At 43.9% G+C, this 15,066-nt stretch overlaps 2 protein-coding genes across 3 annotated transcripts in view; both read left to right on the top strand.

Annotated features, from left to right (window-relative positions):
• Positions 1-4,148, top strand: part of SMG1 (SMG1, nonsense mediated mRNA decay associated PI3K related kinase) — a 98,342-nt gene extending 94,194 nt beyond the window's left edge. For both annotated transcript variants that reach the window (XM_019512831.1, XM_019512830.1), the window contains exons 60-62: positions 188-367; positions 460-566; positions 1,512-4,148. In XM_019512831.1, coding sequence (XP_019368376.1) covers positions 188-367; positions 460-566; positions 1,512-1,589 — 365 coding nt within the window. In that variant the 3' untranslated portion in view covers positions 1,590-4,148. The remainder of the gene's footprint in view (positions 1-187; positions 368-459; positions 567-1,511) is intronic.
• An 8,183-nt stretch (positions 4,149-12,331) lies between these two features.
• The window catches only part of ARL6IP1 (ADP ribosylation factor like GTPase 6 interacting protein 1), a 21,815-nt gene continuing 19,080 nt past the window's right edge, over positions 12,332-15,066 (top strand). Inside the window, exons 1-2 of the mRNA XM_019512829.1 lie at positions 12,332-12,439; positions 14,845-14,978. Coding sequence (XP_019368374.1) covers positions 12,404-12,439; positions 14,845-14,978 — 170 coding nt within the window. The 5' untranslated portion in view covers positions 12,332-12,403. The remainder of the gene's footprint in view (positions 12,440-14,844; positions 14,979-15,066) is intronic.

Raw genomic sequence — 15,066 nt, 5'->3', positions numbered from 1 at the left:
TGCTTATTATAGCCTGGCTACCATAATCCCTTTGAAGAACTAGTGAATTAATGTACTATTTTTTATATATATAAAAGTGTGTGCTTGGTGGTTCAGAATGTTTTTTTCCCACTTAAATGTATTTTGGGTTTAGTCATCTTTCTAAATTGTGTTGCCCAACTTAAATTACTGAACTTTATTTTTACAGCGGTACGGAACAATACAGGGCAGAAGACCCAGCCAGAGGTCATGTCACAGAATGCCAGAAAGCTAATTCAGAAGAATCTTGCTACATCAGCAGATACACCTCCAAGCACAGTTCCAGGAACTGGCAAAAGTGTTGCTTGTAGTCCTAAAAAGGCTGTAAGGGACCCGAAAACGGGAAAAGGTAAATAACAGAATAAAAGCTCCTATAAAAAGCCTTCATTTGATTCTGCCGCAGTATAAAATTCAGCTAATCAATTGAATTTATACTTTTAGCTGTGCAAGAAAGAAATTCGTATGCAGTTAGCGTGTGGAAACGAGTCAAAGCCAAGTTAGAGGGCCGAGATGTGGATCCCAACAGGAGAATGTCTGTTGCTGAACAGGTGAGTTAAAAATTAGTGTTTACCAAGTTAACCATCTTGGCTAAGTTGGTTATTATTTTTTAAAGCACAGCTTTGGAACTGCAACCCTGGTGTTGAGTGGTCTCTAGCTTTCATCTGTTAATATAAACACTGAAGGCTAGCATTTTTTATGATCAGTCAAGTTTATTTAAACTACCCTATCACTGTATAAAGAGGTATATGAGAATATTGCGCTCTGTCCCAATTATTTTAATTAAAATAAATGGGTTTACATCAGGGAGAAACCTCGGAAACTGGTACTGCTAATTAGAGCATGCTGGGGCGGGGAGGCAGGAAGAGTGGCATACACTGAAAGATCTTTAATGTGCTAGAGAAGTAAAAAATCCCAGTGCAAGTTGCATTTTTATGTGCAGTCACATGACAAAGCAGGGAGACACTGGTATAAAATGCACTAGTAATACATTTAGTTTGTTCCATATGTTCCTAATCCCAATGTCACATTTACTTTAATAATCCTTCTTCCTGTGAGCCATAGAGATCTAGCGCAACTAATCATGCATTTCTTTCGTGCATCAGAACTGGTACTGAACTTTCCATGTAACATAATTGTGCACAACCACTGAAGACAAGGTTGCACAGGTCCTGGAGAGCAATATCGGTGTCTGTCTTACAGACTTACAAAGAAGTCCTTGGTTTTTATACCCAAGCAGCCCTATTAACAGTAGTGAACCTCTTTTCACTTTTACATGTTTGTAGGATTTACACGGGATATGTGGTCCTTTCATCCCTACGAGTTTCTGTTCCTTGGGTAGACTTAATGAAATAATTAATTGAATAATCTTATTTATGGAAACTTCTAGATTATAACCCCTTGTTAACTTACTGATCATTCTTGCTGTCTATTTGTATATTTGAAAATATATTCAGAATACCCTGATTTTAAAAGTGTTTTTGGCTTTTTAATAGGTTGACTATGTGATTAAGGAAGCAACTAATCTAGATAACTTGGCTCAGCTGTATGAAGGTTGGACAGCCTGGGTATGAATAGGAAGGAAGCAGATCAGTCTGGTTCAGCGAGGTCAGACATCCACCAGAATCAACTCGGCCTCAGGCATCCATAGCTGCACCACAGCCGGTGGTGATGCATACTGGGGCTTATTCTGAGGAAACCTAGGAAATCTCGGTGCACTGGGAAGTGAATCCTGCAGGATAGCTGCACTCAGGGATACGCTAAACACAATGGTCTGCAACCCCCTAGGGTCAAGGGTGAACGCTCACCGCTTGAGCAACACGGTTGTCTTTCTGCTACAGAAGAACTGCAAACGTGTCGGGGGGTGAGCTGCAGAAAGAAATCAGAATGCTACAAACCGCAGAGTGATTTGGAACTCAATTCCACCTGACCCTGTGAACAATTCAGGAAACATCGAACCCTGTTCAAGCAAAACAGAAAAAAAGGGGCCACGAAGAAATCACAGCAAAGGAAGATTTGATGCATTCAGATTCTTGTGTTACTCTTGTTGCTTGGCAACAAAGCTGGTTGAGTTGACCAGTTAGTACAAAAGAGGCTATAAAATATGAACTTCAGAAATGGACTGAAAGCAAAGAGCTGTACATCGGATACACACTACACTGGAAGAACTTCTGAGATAGAAGAAAAAGCCTTTGTGTCTACCCCCACACACTTTACACACACACCCCCTTTTCGGCTTATTCTTGTAGTTTAGGTGTACTTCCAATATACTTTTTATTTCACTCCTTGTACTTCACAGTTTAGTCAAATTAACAGTTTAAATTTTTTGTTTGATAAACAAGAAATTTTCCAAAAACACTGAAAACGTCAAACATTCAATGATTATCTGAGTTGGATGGTCAAATACAAAAAGTAATTTTGGTTATTTTAAAGTCACTTCTGTGATTCTATCATGTACAGTTTCTCAGATTGTCACTGTGCATTTAAAAGTAATGAATCTAACAGGCATTTGATTTAATGTGCACTTCCCTCTGCTTGCAGTGTACACTTTTTTTGTACTTCAAAATTGTCCCTCCAATCTCATTCTACTGTGATTGCTGTAGTTTCTTTTGTAATACATAGCTAATCCAATGTAATCTTTACCTTTTTAAAACCAGGATAGAATATCTAGTAGAGTTTTACATTGTTGATGACAGATAAACAATAAAGTGATGTTCTGGTGGAGGTAGAGTGATATGCTTTTTAATTCACTTTCTTAAGATTTTTAATTTACATTTGTAAATTAGAGTGCTTCACTTCCTGGGGGTTATACATGGAAAATAAAGGAAGGACTCTCCACTTTTCGTTCAGCAGGATTTGTAAAGGTATAGGCAAAGTAACTTTGCTTTACCATATGGCTTCAATAGACATTTGTTTAATAATGCATTCAGAGTGAAATTCTTACCACCAAATTTTTATTTTTTAAGTTCAGCTTTGTGCTCAGAGTATGATCATGATCAGAAAGTCTCTCTAAAAATGGCATATTCTTACTCAGATCTACTTCCTGTGTGTGCTCTGTGTCAGTCTGTCTGTTGACTGAAATATTTTCCCACTTTTTTCCCACCATTTTAACCTCTTTGGGCTGCATTAGCTCTGGCATACTATGGAAGAAAGTTACTTTTTTATTATTAATATTATATTTTGCTCTCACGCGTAATACAGAAAGTCACAATTACAAATCTGTTACTGGTGGGGATGTTCAAAACAGGCAGCTCAACTTTCAGATTCCAGCTGAATTTGCAGGGCTGGTACAGATACAAACAAAAAAAAACCAAAAGCAAAAACATTTGCAAACTTGGCAAGTTTAATGTAAAAGCAATTGAAAGATAAACTTAGAATTCCATCATACTAGTCACTTTTCAGAGTCAAAACACATTTAACTGTTGAGCAGTTCAATTAAATGATATTCTTAAAAGTTAGGTATTAAAGATTTTGAGCCAAATTTACTACTGGCATGAACTGACACAATTTCATTGAAATTAATGGAGTTGCATCTGCTTGTGTGAGTAGACAGCTTTTGTCCTTTGGCTAGCAGTTCTCAAATAAAATGAATTAACACCAAGCAAAAGTACTGGCAAAGCTTATATTTGAAACATTTGCACTGTGTTAACTGCTCTGCATTCTCAGTAGGTTATAGACAGAATTCAGTCTCCTCTTTTGCCAGACTTTCACAGAAATACACTTTGTGTAAGATTTTTTTAAAATTCTGATGGCCTCACTACGTATAGGGAAGGCGCCAGCTATATATTAAATGATGTTCATGAGCAAATGCATTCCAGTGTCATTGCTTTCTAAACCCTCTGCCATGCCATGTATTGCAAGAAAGACAGTGTTTGATTGTTACAAGAAAAGTCGTAAGACGGCACTCACACTGTTAGTCCATTTTACTTTTCCTCCACTTACAAATAACCTTGTCTGTATTGGAGTACCATAGTAATAAGAGTGTATTATACATGTTTTATTTCTTGGAAGCTGGGGGAGGGGGAGGGTTAATGCACTCACCTGTGGCTCATGTATTATACCTCTGCTATCCAGAAATGAAACGCTTGTGTGGAGATGGGTTCTTTACTGCAAAACTGAATAAAGTTTAAAAAAAAATACCCCAAAACTTGTATTCTTAATTTGCTTATATAATATTGAAAATGATTTTCACTTCTGTAAGTTACAAAAAGAGGGGGAGAAAATGGCTGTAATAGTACCAAACTGAAACCCAGATTTTGCCAATAATTAAATATAAACACACATTTTGTTTTAGTGTGACCATTTTGTTTTAGTGCGACTGCTCATACGCATCAGCTTTTGTGGGGTTTAGTTCAAAGATGCTGTTTAGCTGTGCTAAATGAGAACATAATTTCAGAATTAAATTCTATATTCTTGCATTCGCTGAGGAATATACATTTGTTTAAGTTATACCTGTGTAACTGACGGCAGAAAGTTGTCAGTCATGCAAGCTGGTCACAAATCACCATCTTCATGTACTTGTAAATTCAATCACAGGAGTTAAATTCCAAGTAGCTTTGAAGTTTTCAGTTGTAACATATAATATTGATTTAGTAGCAGTTGGATTTTAAGACAAGAAAAATAGCTATTGTAACAGTGCCAGTCATTGGGAGAAGCATAGTCCAGTAGTTGGGATACTATCTTTAGATTGGGGAAGCCCTGATTCAATCAAATTGCCTTTTCTGCCCATGTGACCATGGACAAGTTTTTGTCTTTATGCCTCCAGTTTTCCTTTCTAAAACTGAGATAACAGCACTTCCCTCCCTGTCACAGATGGGAGAATAAATACAGTAGAGGCTCGGAGGGACTCGGGTGCCATGTAATGAGGTCCACACAAGCATCCCAAAGGGACTTTTTAAAAAGAATGGTAATATAAACGTGTAAAACTATGATGTTTCAAACATGCTTTTGTAGTAATTACATCTGACTTTTGCAAAGCCAGACTTCTTTTTTAATACTGCTGTATTAACAATTTTAATACAGATTGAATAAAATAGTCGTCCTTGTTCAACCAGTAGTTTAAAAGGCGGTCCAGTTACTATCTGTTTCCCATTGCCTGGTTGTCCTGTACTACTCTGATAAGCTAATAATTTAAGAGCCATTTAATTACTGTTAATCTGTTCCCTCCTTCAAACTTATCATGTAAATATCAGAAAACATTACAAGCAGCTTTGCAATCTGGTTAGTGGTTGCACAAAAGTTTTGCAATATCAAATTCTGAGGTACTACAGTAATTTCTCAACTTGCCTAGAAATCTAGTCAACATTTTAAAATGAGTTTTCTGTCATTAGAGTGCTTTAGTATTCATGCTGTAATAAAGTAAGGAGAGCAGGCTCCAGTGGGAAGCCAGCACATAGAAGTTGGGAAGCCTGAGTTCCCATGGGCCTCAGCACTTCCACCAGTTATTACATGGTGTCTTTGGGCAAATTGCTGAAGTTCTTTCTTACATTTGCACAATAATATGTGTGTGCCCTCAGTGTGAACTCCTTTGGAATGGACAAACACATCCCACTACTTGAGTGTTAGGATGCTTTTTGAATGCTGTAAGAGTAGGGAGAGCTGAAGTGCAAATTAACCAGATGGTTGCCCATTTCCCCTCTCTGTATACACAAGTTCTGTTCCTAGTAGATCTGGCTTTGAAGTCATTTGATTTCACTGCTTTTGTGCCTTCCCTGATCTCCTGAGCACAATCTAGTGGGAGCATTCACAGCAGAACGAAACAACTTGTATAAATGTTACATGTTTTATTAATACAAACATTTAATTCTCTCAGCTCCCCAAGCTTGGCCTTTATATTACCATCCAACAAAGAACTACCTCTTCTGAGATGATAGAAGCACAGAAAATGAGGGTTGGAGGGGACCTTGGGAGGTTATCTAGTCCAATCCTCCGCTCAAAGCAGGACCATCCACAACTAGATCATTCCAGCCAAGGCCTTGTCTAGCCAGGTCTTAAAAACCTCAAGGATGGAGATTCCACAACTTCTGTGGGTAACCTGTTTCAGAGCTTCACTACCCTCCTCATGAGAGAATTTTTCCTAATAGCTAACCTAACCTTCCCTTGCTGCAACTTGACACCATTGCTCCTTGTTCTGTCATTACCACCACTGAAAGTAGCCTAGCTCCATCCCTTTTGGAACCACCCTTGAGGGGTGCTATTAAATCCCATCCCCCTCAGTCTTCTCCAGACTAAACCCAGGTCCCTCAGCCTCTCCTCAGAAGTCATGTGCCCCAGACCCCTAACCATTTGTCTGCATCCTTTCTGTAGCAGGGGGCCCAAAACTAGACCTAGTACTCCAGATCTGGCCTCATCAGTGCTGAATAGAGAGGAATGATCACCTCCCTTGACTTGCTGGCAACATGCCTACCAATGCAGCCCAGGATCCCATTAGCCTTCTTGGCAACAAGGGCACGCTCTTAGCTCATATTCAGCTTATTGTCCACTGTAACCCCCAGGTCCTTTTCTGTAGAGCTGCTGCTTAGCCAGTTGGTCCCCAACTTGTATCTGTGCATGGGATTGCTTAGTCCAATCCTCCAATTTCTCTCGGTCTCTGAATCCTAGCTGTACCCTCCAGCATATCTACTACTTCCCCCAGCTTGGTGTTATCCAATGAATCAGGGGTCCTGTAAAGGCAGTGCCTACCATATAGCATTTAATGTGTCTCATTTCTGTGTCTTTCCCCCTCCTTAAGTCCCGAGAGAGAGGCTACCATCAGAGAGCTGATGCTGTCTTAGCATGGTTTAAATGCAGTTGTGGCACACATTTAAGTCGGTCTTTAAAATTCAGCTTGGAGCACATCTACAGTGTGAAATGTAATACAGGTTTCCCTCATTTTATATGGGTTCTGTACGTGTGAATTCGCACTTATGTGATGGCCCTTTTTATACCAAAAAATTGTTGTATGACAGGTAAATTCACTCTTACGCGATTGGTGTGGTGGAAGCTCACAGTCAGCTGCTTTGTGCGGTGCATTGTGGGAGTGACATGCACCAAAATATATTCTCCTGCATGGATCTGTGCTCCTCGCTCGTTGTCCGCAACATGTGTTTCTGTAGTTGCCATCCCCATTATGATAGTGCCCTGTGCTGTGTATACTGTCTGCTGTTGGTGAGTACCAAAACTGTATTGTGGTAGAAGTGGTAGAAATAGGTCTGGGGATCAGTACAGTCAAAGTTTTAGAATGTATCTTTATTTGTTACATTGTAAAGTGGGTTCCCATTATGCGAATTTGAGTTGTGCGCCATTTTCTAGGAACACATGTATAGCATAAAACACGGGAAACCTGTACTGGTTTTGTGTATTCACTTTACGAGATCTGCAGTAACTAATGAATGGAACAGAATTTCCTCATCACACTACTCCAGCGATTGAGTTATTTTACCCTTGTATAAGTGAGGACACCTGGCAGCGTGATGTTTTGAAATAAACACTTGGTTTATTTCAACCACTTGGTGTTGTGGTGCGCATCCTGAAGCATGTTGTGCTACACCACTATAGGATTTTGACTGGAAGGCAGTGGGATTCCAAGGCTTATTATCAAAGAAAATTCTCATGGTTCATCTTGTTTCATCCTGTAACTGTTCCTATGATGCAAGGTAGGAGTGCTTTAAAAATACGGTCTTGCAATATAAACGAAGCATTGCCAACAGATCCTGTCTACACAGTAATGAACATTGCAATGTTGCTGTTGCAAGCATATCTAAGCAATATCTTCACAACTGGGGTAATAAGAGCACCTGAGGAGCATGAAACAGAGCAGGCACTTCTAGATTCTGATCTAAAGCAGCTTCAATCACCTGTCACTTTTGTGACTCAGCCAACTAGTATTAGATAATGGGATAGGATAATGTTGCAGGCCTCTGATGACAAAGACCCATTTTCCTTTAAACCTGTTCAGTGCATGGAGCTGCAGCAACAGAACACTACATGTGAATTCTCCTTATGGAGAACTCTTTGGAAGATGGCCATTCATGACTGCTACCAGGCTATAGCTACCAATCTTGATGTTGGCAGATCAGCTGCTGGATCTGTTGTAATGAGGTGAGTACTCTCAAGGACATGTTGTCTCCTGAGCCGTAATGGCAAGTGCAGATCAAGAGATCCCAAAGTGTTGGTTTTCTACACTAGACCTAGGAGTTCACCAACAGATTAGAGATTAGAATTTTCTATGATGAGGCAACGCCTGGTTGCTGACCATGGGACGTGCACCATTAGTTACATAAAGTGGTCTGGAAGGGCTCGGGAGGAAGTGTTTAACTATACCCTGGCTGTGTCTACATGAGACGCTGACTGTGCAGTAGCTTGCTCCTACTGTGCAGTAACGTCACGTGGCACAAAGTGTGACATGATGCTACTGTGCAGTAGTAATGAGCTACTGTGCAGTCGGCATCACCTAAAAGCCGTTTGGCAGCACTACTGCACAGTTACTCTGGTTACTGCACACTCATTTAGTACTTGTCTACAGTCATTTAGTACTTGAGGGGTAAAGGAAGAAATCTGATGTTGGGAGCTGGAGGCTGATGAGAAACATCTACCGTTTATTGAAAGCTCCTTGCCATTCTGGCGCAACCTTGAATGGATAGGAGGAGCTGGGCAGGTTTCCTGAGTATTCTGAATAGCATCTACAAAATGCTACAGTTCTTCTGAGGGACAGAAACATAGATACAACGTGCTCCTGATGCTTCATGTTGTGTTGTGGGGATTTTTATCTTGTTTTGTGTATATTTCCTGTTTAAAGAATATTGTGCAAAGTTCTGCAGCTGAATGTAGACACGGCTGCACTTTTACAATGTTTCCTATTATCCCTACTGCTGTCTAATAAGGTGGTAGCCTGGAAAAAAAACAAGTGGTTACTGTATCCAGGCTAATAGGGTAAAACATTGCCCTTTCCTCAAGGCATAGGCTCTTCATCTCAGTTCTATGAGATCATGCATATGATAAAACTCCACAACCTTCCCAGTCCCTGGGACTCCTGGGCCTATGATAGGTGAGTGGCAAGTGGCAGGGGGCTGTTGTTAGAAAAGATTAACAACTACAATAGGCTCTAGATGTAGGGGCAGTTGTGGCAGCTCACTTAAGATGCAATCCCACTCACCCCAGCAGCTGACCAGTTTCATTCATGTAACCCTAAGGCACTTTGCCACCTCAGGCGTCAAAGTCAATGGGAAAAAGTGCAGTTCCATAGGTGATGTGTAGGAGGGGCGGGGGGGGGCACATACCCCCTCTGAGATTGGCCACCACTGAAACCACTCTTGGCTTCTGCAGGTAGTTGCTGCCTGCACCTGCCCGCCCCCACCTTGCTGCTGACATGGCCAGCAGTGCCACCCCCACCCCCACCACCGACGGTCCCTGCTCACTGCCATGGTGCCCCCCCAGTCTTGGGAGGCACCAGTTGTTCATATGCCAGTGTTCATGGGGGCATTTTAGATTACAAGTTAGTAAGATCTTATCTTCCACAAGAAAAAATCCAATGTATAACAAATCTCTCACCAGCCTATTTCTACTTCACCCAGTAATATCAGTAAGAGCATGGTTCAGCTTTTGGAATGCAGCCTTTTACGCCTACGTGACAGTTTCCCAGGCTTAGCCCATGCATGTAGGCAAAGGTAGTTTAAATCAGTTGAAATCCAAGTGAATGTGCGTGTGCAGTATCCCCTGCACAGCTAATTTGCAGCATGGGGGGAGGGGAGGGAGTCTGACACTGAGGGATCCCAGTGTCAAAAAAACCTGTGCCTAAAAAAAGCAGAGTGGTGCATGTGGTGGCGGCATGCACCACCCGAAACTGGAGCCTGGCTGGCCAGAGCCACGCTCTGGCTGCTAGCCCAGGCTCCCTTCTGTTGGATTGGCGCAACTGCAGCCCCCGGAGGCCCATGGGACCCCAGGTAAGGCTGCTGGGGTGAGATCAGGTGCTGGCCCCAGCCTCCCCTACCTCACCCAGAGCAACTTGCTGCCTGCCACGCAGCATGTGTGCACAGGCAGTCCCCAGGGACAAGCAGCAGCAGTGCAACTGTGTCACTGCTATTTGTTCCTGGGGAAATTCATGTGCATGCTCTTCTGGATGTGCCCAGTGTGTCTATTCAGCAGGCACCTCATGGACATGATGCGCATAGCCCCTTAAGGTGTCTTTTCTTGAGTCAGGTGTGCAAGAGACCACCTTTCTCTGCAATGGACCTCCTAGAACTAGTATTGAGAGATGCCTTCATTCAGGAATTAGAGCTCACCTGCACTACCTTTAAACACAGGGCCTTTGATTTTCCTCAAGAAGCTCATCTGCATATTCCTGTCCATGTCAGAAGGGTCCTTTAACATATCTACATCCCCTTTTCCAGGACTGCATGTAACTTCTACAGCAATTTGATTCCCTAAAGCTTCCATTCGTGTCCTCCTCCCCCCTCCCCTCCCCATTTTGAGAGAGATGTCTGTCTAGGGAATCTGTGTAATATTATGAGTATTGCTAGTCTGTGCCTTGAGCCCTTAGCACCTGTTCTCTATTCTAACAGTCAGTGGAGAGGCCTTTTTGTTCCTCAGTATTACATCTCCTCAATGTGTAAGATTCAGATTCTCAGAGCTGATCCACAGTGCTGTTTTGAAGACAGGATCACACACAGCACTCTGCACAAGCTCCTGTCCCGAGCTGCACGAGGTCCATGTGAACCTATGTATTCATTTCCCAGTTTTCTTCACTGACCACAATGAGAACTTCGTACTTCATACACTTGTGGTAGGAAGGGTCTGGTTACTTTAACAAGACAAAATCTTATGGGAACACACCTAGACTGTCTTTGCTAATAGGATAGAAAGTTAGGCAACAGTCTTACAGAGATTATTAAAATGCGTCTCTAAGCATATAACATGCAGTGAACTTGCTGAGTCAGATTCATGCAGCCATTATAGAGCCTATTTCAGTAGAGATCCAGCACTGTTTTCCCCTGCTTGAAAAACATCGAGCAGTTACTATACTGTGGTCCACGTCCATGTTTGAGGATCCCAGGTACAACCAGAATATAAATAACACCATATTTGGCATAGGTAAGATAGGGTGAATACAGTAGCAGTCCGCATTTGCAGGACCTTGCTGTCTGGGAAAGGCTTCAGATCGTACACTTATACGGCTGTCCTCTCATCATTGTTTAAATAGGACTCTTGCTGTTGACAGCCAAGGCGACCATCAACTATAACACTGGTGTCTATGTGGGAGCCCCGTCAATCACCATGTACTCAAAGGAGGGAGCCTTAAAGTTGCTGGTTTAACTGCACAGGTTTTTTTAACCTCACAGGCGGTAAAATTCACAAGATGCATCCTCCATGCAGATTCCCTCTCTAGTGCTGCACAGTCCTACCAGGCCAGGATTTTGTTGGGGCTGCCTGGGACCACCCAAACTTTCAGCCCCGTGGGCCAGATGCGTAGTGTGTGTAGGGCCAGCGCAGGTGTCAGGCTGGGGTCTGGCACGTCAGCCCAACCCTGCGTGCCAGCCCCGTCCGGTGCACCGGGGCATGGCATCCAGCCCGCAGGCCCGGCCATTTAGCAGCAGGGGAGCAGCAATTAACACTGATGTGGCTGGAGATGGGGCATGACTCGTTAAGCTGAAGAGCTGAGGCACAGTGGGACTTGCTCTGAACTGCGTGCGCTGGGTGAGGGCCACGATGCTGCACGGGCCCCAGCGCCACGGTGAAAGACAACAGGCCCGAGCAGAAATGGACGCAGGGCAGCACTGGGCAGCAGCAGGCCGCTCCTGGCTTGCCCTCCTTCCCGGGGCACGGAAAATTCCTGGCTGTCGGTTGTTGGTTTGAGGGCACCGGCAGACGAGACTCTTTGGGTAAATGGGAGGTTTTTTATTAGACCCACTGAAAAGTTGGAAAAATTGTTCTGTGCAAGCTTTGGGGGGACAAACTTCTTTTTTTTAATTATTAATATCTATCTATCTATATGTGTATATGCGTGTATATATACGTGTTTCTTTAGGTATCCCTTCTTCAGACGGCAAGAACACGCCGGGGCCGGTGCCGCGGGGGAGGAGCTCGGGGCGTGGCCACTCTGGAACAAGGCCGTGGCCCCGCCCCCCGCGCTCGGGACCGAGACCGTAGGCAGTTGACACCGCCCCAGGGCAGAGGCGCAGACAGAAGAGAGCCGCGCCCCGATTGGCAGCTGCCCGCTTTCAAATAGCGACGCTCTGGGATTGGTCCGGCCGTTTGTTCGAGTCGACCAATCGGTGCGCAGACTTCAGCGGACCCCGCCCCCACGTCGTGTCCATAAAGGGCGGCGCAGCTGACCAAGAGCAGTGCGCGGCGAGCAGTTGGCTGGGGAGGTTCGGGTGGTTGGACGGCGGCAGCGCGCGCGGACCCGCACAAGATGGCGGACGGCGATAACAAGAGCACCAACCAGCTGGTGAGCGGCTGGGCCGGGCGGGGGCTTCTTCCGCCTCCGTTCTCCTTGCCCTCAGGCTGCTGCACCCGAGCCGGGCGGGGCCTACCCCTGTCCCAGCTCCTGCGCTGCCGCCTCGGGCTGCGCCACAGGAACGGGCCGCGCCCGGTCGCCGGGTCCGGCCCTCGCTGTCCCCTGGCTCGGCTCCCCTGGGCCCGTGCCGTGGTGCGCTCTTGCCCTTCCCGTAGGCAGCGGGCAGGGGGCCCGGCTGCCTCCCCGCCCCACATCGGGCTCTCCTTTTTCTCCTTTTGGCTTTAGACTCCCAGCGCGTGGTGCTTGGCTGGGCCCCTGCCCTAGGCGCGCTGTCTCTCGCCCAGTGGGCCGGGCTGCTCTCTCCTTAGTCTGGACTCGGGACAGAGCAGCTGACACTGCAGCCCCGTCTGGCATAGGCCTGCGGCATCTCTGATTCAGTTAGTCCGTAAGGTGCACCTCCGCTCACTCCAGGGTTTTTATGCTTTCTCTTCAGTGAGACAGGAAGGCTCAAAACAGCTGGGTGTAGGGGCCTTGCTCTGGACAAAGTGGTGAATATGCAGATGGCTTTAAACAGGGGTTCAGGCAGGAACTGAAAATGAGGGCTGGGGAGTCGGAGGTAGCAGAAATAATTGTGGGAGTAAGGGGGAGGGCAGCTCTGAAGAGTGACATTGAGGAACAAAAGGAGTGATATTTTTGTCTGTGGTTTCAGATTGGACTTGATGACCAAGGAGGTCCCTTCTAGTTCCTTGTTTTTGAAGAGTGAGGTACTCGAATAGTATTGAGAGTTGAAAGAAGCTCCTAGAAGGAGCTTTGAAGAAGTGTGGTGGAAAGAAGGAAGCGGGAGGAGATGAGAACGAGACTCAGCTAGAAACAGTCTCTTGGAAGCTGGGAGGTGCCGCATGCGGCATAGTTACAATACCTGGGCTAGGGAAGGGAGGTGGCTGAAATTGCCGGGCTTGATGGAAGAGGAGAAGGCTTGGGAGGGGCAAGCATTTGAATGAAGGTTGAGGAGGTAATGGACAGGATGAGTTGGCACCTGTTCTCTGCCTGTCTGGATGGGAGAACAAATACACTTGCTACCTGCCTTGTGTGCTGGCAGAAGTCAGGCTATTATCACTGACAGCTTTATTCTAACCTTTGTCCTGCTGAAATGTAATGGGTAACTTAACATGAGTTCCCTTTTCTGAGCAATTGCTGGTGACCCCAGATATTGAGGGTATTTCTAGAAAGCTTGAAGTAGATATGCTTATTGTTGGTACAGTTATCTTTAATGTGGAAGGTAGATGGGGCAGGGCAGATGGATGGATGGATAGATAACTGATCTGATAATTGCATCTAGATTTTGATGATCACTCATGCGGATTTTACACTGACTTATTTGGGTTTTTTGCTTTAAGTTATTTCTACCTTCCTTCTCCCTAGGAAAGTAGGCTGTTGGTATCACAAAAAGGGACATTCCTGTTTCCCCACGGACAGCAAGCTTATCAGCTACACTTAATGCATTACATACGACTTGAGGCAACTGTAAAGAGGCTGGTGTAGGCACTTTTTTTTAAAATTGGTTTTCGGTCAGTGTGACTAGTCAGATGTGAAACAACCTTTTTTTTTTCTATTTTGACCATTTCTGAGTTAACATCACCTCTTTGTCATTCATACATATAATTTAAAAGAATGCAAGCCAGAAATTGTGCAGTTTATGGTATTGCATAAATAAATGAAGTACCCAAGTACTCTTGGGTGCTATTCTTGAAGGTGTGTATTTTAATCCTCTGATTTTTTTTTTTTTTTTCCACTATTAAAAAAAATTCTAAATAGACAAAAACCAAAAAAACCTAACTCAAAATGGAGTGGGAAGCAGTGAAATACATGTACTAAATACTGGATAGGGTGGGGGACTTTGAATTCAGTTTTAGTTTCTTAGAAAAGAGGACACTTCTTGAATTCATTACAAATGCTTTTGCCATGCTGGAGAATCTTGTCTTGAAGACTGACAGACTAGTTAACCTCCCAAACAGAAGTTGTCTTCCTCCCTCCCTTTCTTTTTCTGAAGGGATAAGGTTCAGGTTGGGATGCAAAATAGCTTAGGAGATCTAAAGGCCCCTTATCATGGAGGACTTGTTACTACATAATCTGCGGTGAAAATCTTAACCTTACTGTCTTCATTAAAACCACAGAGTTACAGTGCCAAGTTGCATGACTGAGGAAAAACTGGTGGAAAAACACTTAACTGAAAAGGATTGACTGTGTCCAGTACCTATAGAAGAATAATTTATTTCAGTGTGACTTTGCAAGCACAAATACTTAGTGAAAAATTTAGTGCGTGTAGTAAATAATTCATATGTAAGTACCCATGTGACTTTCTAATTAGTGACAACTTTAAATGTCTTTTTATGCAGGCTGCAGAGACTGCCAGCTTGGAAGAGCAGTTGCAAGGATGGGGAGAAGTAATTTTAGTAACTGACAAAATCCTTCGTTGGGAAAAAGTGTGGTTTCCACTTGCAGTAATGGGTACTGTTACCTTTGCTTTCCTGTAAGTAGTCTGCATTATTTTTGCCAGAAAATCAACTTAAGCTTTCTCTTTAAAAATACCTCCTGGGAAAGTTTTTTTTTTTTCTTTG

Source organism: Gavialis gangeticus, unplaced genomic scaffold (genome assembly GCF_001723915.1).
Source record: "Gavialis gangeticus isolate Ggan-Ray unplaced genomic scaffold, GavGan_comp1, whole genome shotgun sequence".
In the NCBI taxonomy this organism is placed as follows: domain Eukaryota; kingdom Metazoa; phylum Chordata; order Crocodylia; family Gavialidae; genus Gavialis; species Gavialis gangeticus.
The sequence above is the reverse complement of the archived record's forward strand: the minus strand, read 5'-3'. Positions and strand labels throughout refer to the sequence as shown.